The following is a 16,036-nucleotide window of genomic DNA, read 5'->3' on the forward strand; positions in this document are numbered from 1 at the left end:
CGCAGCAATACCCAATAATGAAAAGTGAAAACATTTTTTTAAATTTTGCAGCAATTATATAAATGTAAAACAGAAGTTTGCTGTCTAGCCATGCTCCACAAAACCTTGACAGAGGCTTGAAGAATTTTGTAAAGAATAATGGGCAACATATTTCCACTTCTCTGATTTTAGAGGGGTTAAATGTTTTGGTTAAATGGCACTTGTTGTTGCAACTGACTAGCGATCACCTTTCTCCTTTCACAACGCTCTTATGACAATTTACCAAAGAAGCACTCACAGCTGACATAAAGCTGCGCCACACGTGTTTCTAACATGTCTTTTAGACTCAGGGGTGGGGGTGAATTATTAATGCGTTCATTTTGTATTTAGTCTTCAGTCTTCCAATTTGACTTAAGAGTATTTTGTGTAGACCCTCGTTGGACCAAAGCAAAAATAGACAATTCAATCCATTTTAATTCACAGATACAGAATGTGAAGAAATGCTAGAGGGGGAGAATATTTATTCGCAGACTCGCTTACACTCATTTCTCTCATCTTCCGTGTGTTGATGTCTCTTTGTGTTGGCAGTATCTGTCCACCTTTCCTTCTTAATCTTTTTGTATTTGGTTGAGTTGAATGTTCTCTCTGCTTGATTTTCGCTGATGTCGGTAAGTTGTCTATTCTGGGACCCAAAACCAGGTTATGGGGTTTGCCCCCCAAAGGTGGGCCATCGGAGGATGTCAGTTACCTGCATTCCACATTGTTTCACTGCAAACCCTGTTGCTTATTTGGTGGATTGGATATATTAGGAAGAGTTCAATAAATCAACAATAGTAGATACTCTGTTTTTAGGGTTGGTTCTTTATAATACTCATCTGGTTTGACAATACTAACCATTGGGGGTAATAAACGCGCTGTATCGCAGTGAATAGACCTGCGAATCATTCTATTACAGTATGGCAAAACTCTGAGAGTCCATAGATCTCATATTGGGGAATAAACCAACCTAAAGAGACTATGTACCTTAAGTGTAGGATACACATCGCAAGGTAAACTCTTTTACTGCTGACGAGACACAGGCAGGCAAACACAGAGGGCAGCATCAATACCCATTACTGCAAAGGCAACAGGTCAAGGAACCAGAGAATAGTCACATGGCAAGAGCACACACAGCCATGGGACATAGGGTTGACAAGTTGTGATCAATACATGCGTACATCACACTGCTACACTACGGAACCCAACTAATCTCCGAAATGTGTGTCGACAACTACACATATAACTAGTATTAACATCTATCATGGCAAATCGAGGCTGGTTATGAGAGACAATAGACATCACACAGAGTCGCTACAAACACTCAACTTAAAACCTACTCTACTCTCAAGGTGGACACTACATAGTTTGGGTGGTCTCGTCATGTCATCAGGCACTTACCACCACATCGAGCTCTTGATGTACATCAGGACAGGTGATCTAGCATCTCCATACATCTAATATCGTCAGTTGGCACACATCACAATGATCTATCATCGCTGATTTGCTTAACATTGTTCATTCACACGATGCTCCACACACGCGACACAAGCACGAGCACACCAAGTTCCGTGCTTATCACACATCATACACAATAGCTTTTAACATTATGTAAAAGTTGGTTTGTTTTCATAAAGGCCTTGTTACCTAGATGCTTTGCTCTAGTATTTTTGTTGATATCAGGCATTTGACATAACAACCGTTTTGAATGACTTTTTGTCCTTACCGTTGTTATTGTGTTTTGGAGTGTGTACTGTGACTTTTTTCTCTCTCTGTTAAGATTCAGGACGGTGTTTAAAGTCCGATTAATATGTTTTGTGACATATTTCTCTGGATTCTTGTATTAGCGAATGTACACCTGTGACTTTATCCTTGTTTCTTATTACCGTTTAGGGATGTGGATGTTTCTGCATAGCTCTCTCTCGCATCACTCCAGGATCGGATCTGTATAGTGTATTAGACGGAATGTAAGAAGTCACTCGTACAGTAATTACTCCTAGTCGTTGTGGCAAGTCCTTATCGAGCTTTAATCTTCAAACCTGGAAGAGTAGAGACAGTGTAGAAATTGGTGTGAGTAACTTTGTGCTGAAGGCACCCTTCAAGTTCTAACAGATTTGTTCTTTTGAGTGTTAAGTTTGTTTGTCCTCTCCAACCTTCCTGCGTGTAATAAAGATTTGTTCATTGACTGACTGGTTAATTCAGCTTAAATCTGTATGGTGGGACTCTAAATAACGAAATTTATTTTTGTAAAAGTTGTTGGACACTGTGCAAATGTATGATGCTACAGGTGTCAAGTAATTGTTACCAAATCTTGGCTAAACACATTTTTAGCCTAAATTATATTTCGAAATTGTGGGCAATTGATTCCGCTTGAACTACTAACTGTGACGATAGAGAATTATAAACTGAACCAATTTTGATTAATAATATTAGTCAACAGATTGAACTAGATTGTGAATAATGGTGTAATCAAATGACAGCATTGTAATTTAACTCTTTCTCGCCCCCTTCAGTTAATTCACACAAGCAGGCTGAAGACTCGATTATGCTGGTTTAGATAGCCCATAGCCTACCTTGTATGAAACATTCACCACAGTGTGTGTGAGGTGGCTGGTCAGGTCCAAGGTAGATAGTTCCATTTTAGAAATGAATTTTTTTATAGATAGGATTATGAATTACATTCATATCTATTAGAAATGCATTCTTAATAGACAGAAAATATTATATAATAGAGAAAACTAAGTGTGTGTTCACAAATTAACGATGTAGAAGCATCAGGCATCTCTATATAGATGAGATAGAGGAATTATTTACCGTTAATTAGGATTGAAGTTCATATCACATGGTGTATGATGATAAAGGCTAATTGGAAATTTGAATATTGTGAGATATGCATGTTAGTTTGTGGTTCCCTAAACTAATTTAGACAGTGGACGGTTCTGGTGCGATAGGCAGCCTAGTAACTATATACATGCCTTCACTAGGGCTTGATATCTATAGAATACTGATGGTCGGAATTGGTTAAACATAACGACTCTGAATTGTGTTGTATCACTTTTGTCCTTCACAAAGACGCTGAGGTTCTAGTCAAATCGTTTTTGCCCAATTATTAATTTTGAAAGGTTCGAACTGTCTAGCGGAAATTAGTTTTCGGAAGATCAGCTCAAACACAACTTCTTACAGTTCGTGAGCTTGGTAGACCAAGATTGTCCAGAAGCGTAATAATAAATAACTAAATTCAACATTTGCATAGAGTCTTAGACTACTTATACTGTAATTTTTTACTCATAACACTGTCTTACTAAGCTAAATGCCCTAAATATGATGACTTCCATTTTTTTCACGCTGATTGATTCAATGGAGGTTCTCAGGATGTTCCAGTTACCAAATTCGATCAATACATAATAAAACTGTGAGTATAACGCCTAGTTGGCAAATAAAAGCGTCCCTTGTTAGAGAAGATAAAACAAAAAACAAGTAAATACAAAAAAAATTGCCCAACTTATTTTAACTGAATATGTACACTGTAAAAAATAAAGGGACACTTAAACAACACACATGTATACTCAAGTCAAGTCCACACTTCTGTTCATCAAACTGTCTACTTAGGAAAGCAACACTGATTGACACTAAATTTCACATGCTGTTGTGCAGAATGGAATAGACAAAAGATGGAAATTATAGGCAATTAGCCAGACACCCCAAGAGTTCGCTGACTGCGCATCAGGTTACAGAGCATTAGAATCCTCAGAGCCCTTGTGAGACCATGATGCTGAACATGCAGCATTTGTGGCCTGCTGGAGGTTTTATTTTTGCAGCGGCTCTGGCACGTGCTCCCTTCCTGCTCAAGCGTGGAGGTAGCGGTCCTGCTGCTAGGGTTGTTGCCCTCCTACGGCCTCCTCCCCATCTCCTGACAATGTCTGGCCTGTTCTTCCTGGTAGCGCCTCCATGCTCTGGATCACTACGCTACAGACACAGGCAAACCTTTTTGCCACAGCTCGCATTGATGTTTGCCAATCCTGGGATGAACTGACTACTCAGGCATTGTGTGGGTGTAGACTCCGTCTCAGCTACATAGAGTGAGAGAGTACCGCGAGCATTCAAACCGTGACCAAAACCTCCGCAGGAGCATAGGAACTTGAGAATTGGTCTGTGGTCACCACCTGCAGAATCACTCCTTTATTGGGGGTTCTTGCTATTGCCTATAATTTCCACCTTTCTGTCTATTCCATTCGGGGCACAACCAGCATGTGAATGTATTGTCATCAGTGTTGCTTCTAAGTGACAGTTTGATTTTCACAGAAAGTGTGATTGACTTTTGGAGTTACATTGTGTTGTTTAAGTGGGTTCCCTCTTATTTTTTTGAGCAGTGTATTTATCGCTAAATTATATTTGATTATTACGAATGCTCGTTCCCTGCCACAGAAACAGAAGTCAATACTTTTAGATTTCAATTAATTAAGACGTACTAAATCTGGTCCTTCCTTGGACAGTGGTTGTATCTAACTCGCAAATGCACTCAATGCATACAACCTCCTTCCGTGGCTCCACTGCTCTTAAACGCTAGTAAAACCAAATGCCTGCTTTTCAACCGTTCCGCTGGCCTGCCCGCCCGCCGACTATCATTACACCGGACGGTTCCGATCTAGAATATTGGACATCTATAAATACCTAGGTGTTCTGGTAAAGCTGTTAAATTCTCTTCGCAACTCCATTTAAACATCTCCAGATCCAAAATCAAATATAATCGGCTTCTATTTAGGCACAAAGCCTCTTCAACTCACGCCGGCAACTTACCCTAGTAAAATGACTATCTACCGATCTCGTACTTCGGCGATGTCATCTACAAAATACGCTTCCAATACTACAGCTCAGCAAACTAGATGCAGTTTATCATAGTGGCCATCCGTTTTTGTTTACTAAAACACTTAATACACCACCCTGCGACTGTTCCTCCTAGTTGGCTTGGCCTCGCTACATATTCGTCGCCAGACCACTGGCTCCAGGTCATCTATAAGTCTTTGCTAGGTAATAGCTCGGCCTTATCTCAGTTCACTGGTCACGATAAACACCTACACGTAGCCGCGCTCCAGCAGGTATATTCCTGATCAATCCAAGCCAACACTCATTTGGCCGCCTTCCTCCAGTTCCTCTGCTGCTGTGCTGGACGAATTGCAAAATGCTGGAGATTTATTTCCCTCACCACTTTAAACACTGCTATCTGAGCAGCTAACCGGATCGCTGCCGCTGTAGCATAGTCCATCTGTAACAAGCCACCCAATTTTCCTACTCATCCATACTGTTTTTATTTATTTTCCTTTCTGCTCTTTTTGCACACCAGTATCTCTAGCTTGCAATGATCATCTGATGCTTTATCACTCCAGTGTTAATCTGCAAATTGTAATTATTCCGCTTCCTATGGCTATTTATTGCCTCTCTCAATGCCTTTTGCCACACAATGTATATAGACAATTTTTTTCCCTACTCCCTTACTCCATGTGTTACTCTGTGTTGTTGGTTGTTCACACTGCTATGCATTTATCTTGGCCCAGGTCGCGTTTGTAAATGAGAACTTGTTCTCATCTCGCCTACCTGGTTAAATAAAGGTGAAATAAATAAAAAGAAAAAGAACAAAGAGAGTAAGTCATTATTATGGAGATAGTAATCATTATTATGAGTTAGTCCAGTTATCTATGTGATTGTAGTTCTTTATTATGAGACTTTAGTAAGTCACTTATTTGAGCTAGGTAAGTCATTATTATGCGATAGTAAGTTCTTCTTTTATGAGATAGTAAGTCATTTATTATGAGATAGTAAGTCATTATTACTGAGATAGTAAGTCATTTTTGAGATAGTGTGTCATTATGGATAGTAAGTCATTATTATGAGATAGTAAGTCATTATAAGATAGTTAGTCATTTATTATGAGATAGTTTAGTCATTATTGCAATAGTAGTCATTATGAGATAGTAAGTCATTATTGTGAGTAGTAAGTCATTATTGTGAGATAGTAAGGTCATTATTATGAGATAGTTGTCGATTGAATTTGCACAAACAACTGTTTTGCTTAACATATGATGTGGGTTCCTGGTTTGCCGGTTTTTGCAGCCAGCGGGTCCCTGGGTAAGAAAAGGTTGAGACCCCTGATTTAACCTCTTTGAGATGGGAGAACATGTTTCTTATTAGGTGAAGCATATATTCTTCTATTTTTACAGCATGTAAAATTAGGTGAAGTAAGTCATCAGCTACTAAAAGGTACTCAATTGGTGGAACTCCCAATTTCTGTAGGTCGGAGACTAACTATGTATCTATTGTTGCTCTCTCCTTATTCTTCCACCCTCAATCTAGAGGAGCTTAGTTTCAATCTGATATCTCCTGTGGCTACATAGAATGTATGATATGAGAGCACATTTCCATTTTAGAGCACTTGACAGACTTTTCACCTGGGTTTGCTTGGGGTGGGGTATTCCGAACTAGCGACTCTAAATATTTCTGGTCATGTCTTATTATAAATGTTGGGGTTCAGCCAAGAGATGACTCTCTAAATTTATAACATATCAGTACAATTGTGCACCTGATGAAATGTTAGGAGATTATTGTAGTCTAACATATTAAAACCGATGTAGTTTCAAATTCTATAATAACAAAATTGGACACGCGTAAACAATGTCGCTTTTTTATTCATGCTTTTATTTAAGCTGAACAGTATTTGCTCCCAGGTACCATCTCCTGCCGTTGTGGCCTAGATCAGGCAACTTAACGCCCTAAATGGGTCTTCACCAAGGGGTGCTGCTCCTATGGCTTTCCTTGTTGCCTCTCATATTGTTCAATTCTACTGTCTCTCCTCAAAGGACAGTAGGGTGGTGAACTGACTTTGATTGCTGAGGAATTATTATTGTTTTAATCCATTTTAGAGTAAGGCTGTGACGTAACAAAATGTGGAAAAAGTCAAGGGGTCTGAATACTTTCTGAAGGCACTGTATATATACAGTACCAGTCAAGTTTGGGCACACCTACTCATTCAAGGGTTTTTCTTTATTTTTACTATTTTCTACATTGTAGAATAATAGTGAAGACATCAAAACTATGAAATAACACATGTGGAATCATGTAGTAACCAAAAAAGTGTTAAACAAATCAAAATATATTTTAGATTTCAGATTCTTCAAAGTAGCCACCCTTTGCCTTGATGACAGATTTGCACACTCTTGGCATTCTTAAAAAATGTTTTTTTAAACTTGAGTGAGTAGGTGTGTCCAATATATATATATATACTGTATACAGTAAATAATTTATTTTCACTTTGATTTTATAGAGTTCTTTTTTTAAATCAATGTCAAAGCATTAGAATTACATCTATTTCAATCCCACTTTGTAACACAACAACATTTTTAAAAAGTTCAAGACAGTGCAGCCTTTCTATAGACAATGTATAGGTAAAGACACGGTATAGGTATAGACACTGTATAGGTATAGACAGTGTAAAGGTATGGACAGTATATGAATAGAACATGTATTTACAACAGTAGTTATATAGGATGAGCATTGACTAGAATAAAGTATATACATATGAAGTGGGTAAAACAGTATGACCAGTGTTCAATGACTGTGTACATACAGATGTAGAATCTTAATTTGAGCCAGTTTGTTACGGCAGGAAAATAATCCTGCAGCAACCGGAAATGTTAATTATTATGTGGATTATAATTAATGGTCATTATTTGTCTGACATTTGTGACCCACCACCTCGATTTGGTCTTACGTATCAACATTTGAAATGTTGTTTTTTACATTGGATAAAAGTAGAGTGTCAGAGCTAGAAAATGGCGTATCATACACTGCAGTTGAGGAACAATGGAAAGTTGATAAACCTGTATCCCCACTTTTGAGAAAATGTCCCTTGAATCTTTTGGTAAATCTACTGGAGAGCTCATCTTTGTCTACACCCATTCAGCATCGTTCACACCCTCTTATTAAGCCTTAGCACCATCCATCTTTTTAAGGATTCACATGTGAGGCGATGTGCTAAACAGAGTGAGCTAAACAATTAACCATAATCCCAACCCATACTATTAGCAATACAAACGGATTGTCATAGTTAGCCACCATGCATGAATCTGCAGTTAGCATAAGCTAACCAAATAGGTTCAATGTTAGCTAGCTAGCTAATATTAGGGTATATCTAGCAATGCAAATGATTTCTGAGATACAAATAATATTACTACACAGATCACGTAACGCCATCTAGCGAGCCAGCCAGCTAGCTAACGTTAGGAAACTAGAGAACAGTAACTTAACTTGCAATGAAAACAGCTTTCTGACAACATTTGGAACTATAGTATCTGAAAATGTAGCTAGACTACTAGCCGTATACATGGATGAACGCTTCTCCCTCTCTGTCATGGATGCCTTGGTTGCCCTTAGTTTGAAGATGTAATCCGGAGACAGGTGTTTTTACACAACAGCCTTCTGTGTGTCCTCTTTTCTATTCCTTACGCTTTCGCTATCATACTGTGCTTCCACCGCGCATTCCACTGATTTTAAAAACAACACTGTTGATCGCCGTTTCTTCCCCCATTACTGTCATCAGAAGACTCTACAATGTCTGATTCATGGAAACTGTTTTTACCTAAATTAGGGATGTCCTCTTCGCCGGCTTCATTTTCAGAGTCAGAAAGAGTCCGCGTGGCATGATCGTCTTCATTACAACCTTTTCCCACTGATCTTCGTTGATAGCGCTTGATAAATTCAGGGCATCAATATTGAGAGCATTAGCAACACTTTTGCAGTTCTCCACGATATCTTTTTTTTTAAAAGACACTGTAGCAAGGATTATCGACACATACTGAGCAGCAGCTCGTGTTACAGACAGAAACAGAGTAATCCAAACTCATCTCTCAGCATATCCAGATCACCCATTATCTCAGTCATCATGGCCATCCAGAAAGGTTCCTGACCTTTTTCCGTGTTTTTTTTTTTTTTTTTTTTAACCTTTATTAACTGGGCAAGTCAGTTAAAGATGATAAATTATTTATCAATGACGGACCCAAGACGATGGGGTGTTAACTGCCTTTAGAGGTGCAGAACAAACTTTTAAACTTGCCTGCTCGGGATTCAATCTGCGAACCTTGGTTAAGAGATCAACGCTTTAACACTGAGGATGCCTGCGCATTCAGGGTTTTAGTTTGTTTAAAAAACTACATGGCTCATAATTTTTATGTTTTTACAAGATTTTATCCGCAATTTTCGTGGGTATCCAATCCGTAGTAATTTACTTCCGTGTCTCATCGGCTACACGACTTCCCGGTACGGGCTCGGGAGAGAAGGAAGTCGAACCATGCGTCTCGAAGCACAACCCAACAAGAGGCACTGCTCTGTAACCACAGCGCGCTGCCGAACCGGAAGCCAGCACCACAGAGTGTCGGAGGAAACCACAGTGTGTGTACTGGCCGCGTTGGTAGCGGCAGCGCGCCGGCCCGCCCAGAGTCGAGCTGGAGCCGATGTGAGACAAGGATATCCCCTACAAAAGGCCAACCGGACCCCTAACCCGGACACTCAGATTGGATGCCATTTGTGTCGTATCAGCACGCCACGGAACCCTCGCGGACGCGGGATAGACAGAGCCTGTGCAAACCAGAAATCTAGGTGAGCGCAAGCTAGCACTGGCATAACAGTCGTGCCCCTAGACCACTGGGCCACCGGGGATGGGCCCCATGGCTCATAATTTAAACAGATTGTATAGTTTCCCCAACTGACACACAAGTTTTGTTTATTAATCGGCAAATAAAGTTCACATGATTCAGAAGCATTTTGCCCAAGAACTTTTGATTTATAAAAAATATACTGGTTCAATTATGTCTTCTCCTGAAGTGGCGGTGACGTGCAAATACAGCATAGCTCCTTCTGAAATGCTTGCAATAAAAATGAAAATTACAGACTTCTAGAAGCCTTTTAAACCAGAATATACTAACAACAGTTTGCATTTCCTGCAGAACAGGAATATCTCAGCAACAAAAATATGACCAAATTTAGATCCTACATCTGTAGGCAGCAGTATCTAAGGTGCAAGTGGTAGAGTAGTGGGTGGTAGTCGGCCAGTAACAGTGACTAAGGTTCAGGCAGGGTTCTGGGTGGAGGCCGGCTAGTTGGTGACTATTTAATTAACCGTCTGATGGCCTGGAAATGGAAAGCTGTTTTTCAGTCTCTGATTCCCAGCTTTTGATGCACCTGTTACTGTCTCCACCTTCTAATGGTAGCGCAGCGTTAACAAAGCCATGGCTCGGGTGCTGAGTTCCTGATGAACTTCTTGGCCTTCCTTTGACACCAGGTGCTGCAGATTTTCTGGAGAGCTGACAGATGTGCCTCCGGTGATGCGCTAGACCGACCGCACCACACTCTGGAAGAGCCCTGCGGTTAGTGACAGTGCAATGATGTACCAAGCAGATGATACAACCAGTTTCAGGAATAGCCTCTCTTATGGTTGAAAATCTGGTTAGACGTTGTGAGGGTATTAGTGACCAAGACAGAATTGTTGCTGTGTTGCTATGGTGACCAGTGAACTGAGATAAGGCGGGGCTTTACCTAGCAAAGACTTGTAGATGACCTGGAGCCAGTGGGTTTGGCGACGAGTATGAAGCGAGGGCCAGCCAACAAGAGCGTACAGGTCGCAGTGGTGGGTAGTATATGGGGCTTTGGTGACAAAACGGATGGCACTGTGATAGACTGCATCCAATTTGTTGATTAGAGTGTTTGAGGCTATTTTGTAAATGACATCGCCGAAGTCGAGGATCGGTAGGGTTGTCAGTTTTACGAGGGTATGTTTGGCAGCATGAGTGAATGGACCATTTCAGGTTGTCAGTGTACCACAGGGGTGTGTGCTTAGTCCCCTCCTGTACTCTCTGTTCACCCACGACCGTGTGGTCACACACACGACTCCAACACCATCATCAAGTTTTGTGACTAACCGATGTTGGTAGACCTGAGACAGTTATCACGCTATTAATGTTTTTTTTTTTTACTGTAATCATCAACACATAATGTAATAATTATTACAACATGTGCTGAAACATTATGCGTTCAGCATATTTATTATATTATTGACATTTATTAGATTATAAATGCAAAAAGTATTACATTATTAGCAGCTATTACACTGTTGGCATTTCATTACATTATCAGTTGTTACAGGATGTCTTCTGTCTCCTTTGGCTAGCTAGCTAAACAAGTTCGTGAGCACCATTTTTATCCATTATCTGAGCCAATCACAGCAAGCCAGTGTAACAGTTATCTTGCTACCAACCTGGGCTTGAACCAGGGACCCTCTGAACACATCAACAACAGTCACCCACGAAGCCTTGTTACCTATCGCTCTAAAAAAAAAACAGCAGCCCGTGCAGAGCAAGGGAAACAACTACTTCAAGGTCTCTGAGAGAGTGACGTCGCCAAGTGAAACGGTTCTAGCGCACACCGCTAACTAGCTAGCCATTTTACACCGGTTACACTCACCCCCCTTCGACCTTCTTCTCCGCAGCAACCAGCGATCCAGGTTGACAGCATCAATGTAACAGTGTTGCTTCCCTCCCTCTCCTCACCCCAACTTGGTCTTGAACCAATTAGCATAATACAACATTCTCCATAAAATCTGTCTGTTTAAGCGAGAGATATCTGTTTGCATGAACTGAGCTGTGTCTCAATCCACTGCCTCCACCAATGTTTGACCTTCCACATCTGCGGTGGAATCAGAATCACCTTTATTCACCAAGTATACAGTCAGAATATTACTTGGTGATATGGAGCTGCCTGAGAGACAACATTTAGAGACAGAATACAGACAATGAATTTTTTTTTTTTTTTTACATACATTATATACAACTAGGTAGAGTAAGCATAGAGCTATAAGAGAATGAGCAGATATACAAATGTACAGTGGGTATACGGTTGATATACAGTGGGTATACGGTTGATTTACAGTGGGTATACGGTTGATTTACAGTGGGTATACGGTTGTTATACAGTGGGTATACGGTTGATTTACAGTGGGTATACGGTTGATATACAGTGGGTATATACGTTGATTTAACAGTGGTATACGGTTGCATATACAGTGGCGTATCACGGTTGATTTACAGTGGGTATACGGTTGATATACAGTGGGTATACGGTTGATATACAGTGGGTATACGGTTGATATACAGTGGGTATACGGTTGATTTACATTTACAGTATCAGTAAGAATATATCGAAATGCAGAAAGATGGACAGAGTGCAATGCAGTATAGTGTAGCTTTTTTGTCTACAGTTCAGAGATGGCTTGATGCGATGTGCAGTTTATGGGCCAGATCCCCTCAGCAGCCTCCTATGGGCCAGGTGGCCAGGTGGTCAGGTGGCCAGGTGGTCAGGTGGCCAGGTGGCCAGGTGGCCAGGTGGCCAGTTGGTGAGGGCCACAACCCGGGGGGGGAGAAACGCTTCAGGTGGTGGGACGTTTGATCATGAGTGACCTGAACCGCCTGCCAGAGGTGAATTTTTGGAGGATGGTGTGACCGGGATGGTAGGGGTTTCCTGCATGCTTCCTTGCCATGGAGTTAATTAACGTGACAAAATGCGGAAAAAGTAAAGGGGTCCGAATACTTCCAAAGGTGCTGTAGATCCATTCATGGAGGGCAGATGTCATCCTGTGTCCCTCTCTGCAGACCGGACAAAGCGTTGCAGTTTGCCACTGCGGTGGACAGACGCAGACCCAAACCAGACGGTGATTTAGGAGGTGAGGATGGACTCAACGATGAGCTTCAGCGGTGTTTGTCAGACCTGGGAGACATCCCAAATATCGGTCTTCTCACGAAAACATCTGTAGCGTCTGTAGGCCTACAAACTCTATGGAAAGATGATCCTTCGCTACACGACCCCCACAAGCGCCACTGGACTTGTCTAAAGTAGGAACCGCCAATCTGCCAACTTCTGTCTGTAGCGTCCGAACAGTTTGGGCTACATAATAATATGACCCCTCTATGGAAAGGTGAGATTCTCACAAACTCATGCATGTTGTTTGTTTTGCCCACAAGCCTCACAAGACTCGTCTGAAGGTAGCCCAGTACCAGTTAAAAAAATGAATGGATGTACAGTGCCTTCAGAAGTATTCAGACCGCTGGACTTTTTACATATTTTGTTAAGTTATAGCCTTGACTCTAAAATCGTTATTTTTTTTTTAAATCACATAATACCCCATATTGACAAAGCAAAAACTTTGCTATGAGACTCGAAATTGAGCTCAAGTGCATCCTGTTTCCATTTGGAAAGGCCCACACCTGTCTATATAAGGTCCCACAGTTTCTAAAAACCTGTTTTCACTTTGTCATTCTGGGGTATTTTGTGTAGATCGATGAGATTTTTAAAATAATTTAATACATTTTAGAAGAAGGCTGTAATGTAAAAAAAAAAAAGTGGAAAAATGCAATGGGTCTGAATACTTTTTCCAAGTGCACTGTATGAATCTGTTATTCATTGTGTTTCTATGGGCTAATAGCAGTAAGACTAAATTCAATGTTTCATCAAATCATTTTTGTATGTTTATTTTATACCTAAAGGGGGTCCTAAAATTCGGAATCAAATAGCCTAGACTCTAGGTGGTTTTAGTATAATCCTGAAAACTACCCACAGACAGTAGTACATGTACGGAATCTAACATAGCTCCAAACAAGATATTTCTGGTGAACTGCAGTGGATTCATATTCCCGAAATGTTATCACTTTTGCCAAATGACAGGAAAGCAGTTTCAGCATGACTCATGTCAATCTAAAGCAAGTTAAACAGGTTCTCTTACCTTGTGATCCTGTGCAGCCTCATCTATTGGGACACAGTCATGATATTTATGTTTCTTTGAGGCCTGGCACACAAAGCAGATGGACTGTTTATCCTCCAGACAGAAGAGCTTGAGATTCTCATTGTGCAGACTGCAGAGCACCTCAGGTCCTGCTGAATCTCTCTGACTTCTCTGCTGTAAGAAGGACTCACACAGGTTCTTTAAGACCCGGTTACAGGGAGGTTCAGTCTTTGAGGATCTTCTCCTGCAGAATGGGCATTCCTGAGATCCCGTCTGTTTCCAGAAGTTCTGCAGACAGGTTTTACAGAAGCTGTGGCTACATGACAGAATGACTGGATCAACGAAGGTTTCACAGCACACAGGACAAGATAAATCCTCTTCTGGGAAACATGAGCTGGAAGCCATTTTATAATTTCTTGTCACTCCTTCTTCCTAATGTTGTCTTGTATCTGAAGAATAAATTCTCTCTGATCCATTAACTTCAGTCCCAGTGTGAGGTTGTGGCCTAGAGAGTGAGCCCCAGAGTGATCCGCACTTCACCCTCAACAGGTGGAGAACAGAGTGACAGGAAATCAGGTGACTGGTATTTTCCCTATGTGTGCATGTATGGGAGGGTATGGGTGTGTCTGAGTCTGACAACAGAGTGAGATGGTGGGAGATAACGTTCTCTCTTCAGGTGGACGAGTGTAGCAGGGAGAGTAAAGAGTTGTTCTGAGAGAGAGAAAGACAGAGAGAAAGAGAAAGAGAGAGAGAGAGAGAGAGAGAAAGAAAGAAAGAAAGAAAGAAAGAAAGAAAGAAAGAAAGAAAGAAAGAAAGAAAGAAAGAAAGAAAGAAAGAAAGAAAGAAAGAAAGAAAGAAAGAGGTTAGCAGCGACACTGTGAAGCAGATAGGGAAAATACCGGTTCTGAGAGAGAGCGAGAGTTTAGCAGCGACACTGTGAAGCAGATAGGGAAGATACCGGTTCTGAGAGAAAGAGAGAGAGATAGAGAGAGAGAGAGAGAAAGAGCGAGAGAAAAAGAGAGCAAGAGATAGAGAGAGAGAGCAAGCGATAGAGAGAGCAAGAGATATGAGAGAGAGAGTAAAAAACACAGAATAGAGAGATAGAGAGAATGAGAGAGAGAAGAGAGAGAGAGAGAGAGAGGAGAGAGAGAGAGAGGAGAGAGAGCAGGAGAGAGAGAGAGAGAGAGAGAGAGAAGAAAGAGGAGAGAGAAAAGAGAGAAGAGATTAGAAGAGCAAGAGAGAGAGAGAGAGAAAGAGAGAGAGAGAGAGAAAGGGAGAGAGAGAGAGAGAGGGAAAGCCAGAGAAAGAGTGTAGCAGTGACATGGTAGCAGGTCCACCAGAGGTCCATCACGTGTATCTGGCACAGCTGATTAATGAGATCCCATTGACTCTGCTCATTTATATTCAGGAAACACATCTACATCTATGTTCATACACACACACACACCTCTCTTCCTGGCCTGATCCTAGAGAGCCAAGCTGAAATGCACTTGGCCTGCTGTTGGGTGTTGGTGGCTGAAAGACACAATGACACCGAACACTGCCAGAGCAGCATGCATCCTTCCTTGCCTTGCCTCCAGTCCTACCATGCCTAACCTCAACATCTGGACAAACCCTTGTCTCGCCTCCAGTCCTACCATGCCTAACCTCAACATCTGGACAAACCCTTGTCTCGCCTCCAGTCCTACCATGCCTAACCTCAACATCTGGACAAACCCCTGTCTTGCCTCCAGTCCTACCATGCCTAACCTCAACATCTGGACAAACCCCTGTCTTGCCTCCAGTCCTACCATGCTTAACCTCAACATCTGGACAAACCCCTGTCTTGCCTCCAGTTTGATAAAATAAAGGAAACCTTAAGACAGTGTGACCAAGAGGTGTGTATGGTTTTAGGTGGGGACTGGAACTGTACAGTAGATTTTACTGTTGATCGTACCGCTGAAGAGCCTCATCTGCGGTCAGCCACTTTCCTGTCTGGTCTATTAACTGAGTTTGAGCTTTCTGATGTGTGGAGAGGAAGGAATGCAACAGTTAGGCAGTACACATGGTTAAATGTTAATGAAGGTGGTGTCAGTGCAGCAAGGTTAGACAGGTTGTATGTATCTGATCACTACTGTAGTAGGGTTGGAAGGTCAGACAGGTTGTATGTATCTGATCACTACTGTAGCAGGGTTGGAAGGTTAGACAGGTTGTATGTATCTGATC

The 16,036-nt window shown here is 41.4% G+C and overlaps 1 protein-coding gene across 1 annotated transcript in view; it reads right to left on the bottom strand.

The window, feature by feature from the left end:
* Nucleotides 1-14,669, bottom strand: part of LOC112074057 (zinc-binding protein A33-like) — a 28,331-nt gene extending 13,662 nt beyond the window's left edge. The window contains exon 1 of the mRNA XM_070440373.1: nucleotides 13,832-14,669. Within this exon, the coding sequence (XP_070296474.1) occupies nucleotides 13,832-14,236 (405 nt within the window). The 5' untranslated portion in view covers nucleotides 14,237-14,669. The remainder of the gene's footprint in view (nucleotides 1-13,831) is intronic.
* Between the last annotated feature and the right edge of the window lie 1,367 nt (nucleotides 14,670-16,036).

The sequence above is a fragment of the Salvelinus sp. IW2-2015 genome, unplaced genomic scaffold (genome assembly GCF_002910315.2).
Source record: "Salvelinus sp. IW2-2015 unplaced genomic scaffold, ASM291031v2 Un_scaffold2475, whole genome shotgun sequence".
Classification (NCBI taxonomy): domain Eukaryota; kingdom Metazoa; phylum Chordata; class Actinopteri; order Salmoniformes; family Salmonidae; genus Salvelinus; species Salvelinus sp. IW2-2015.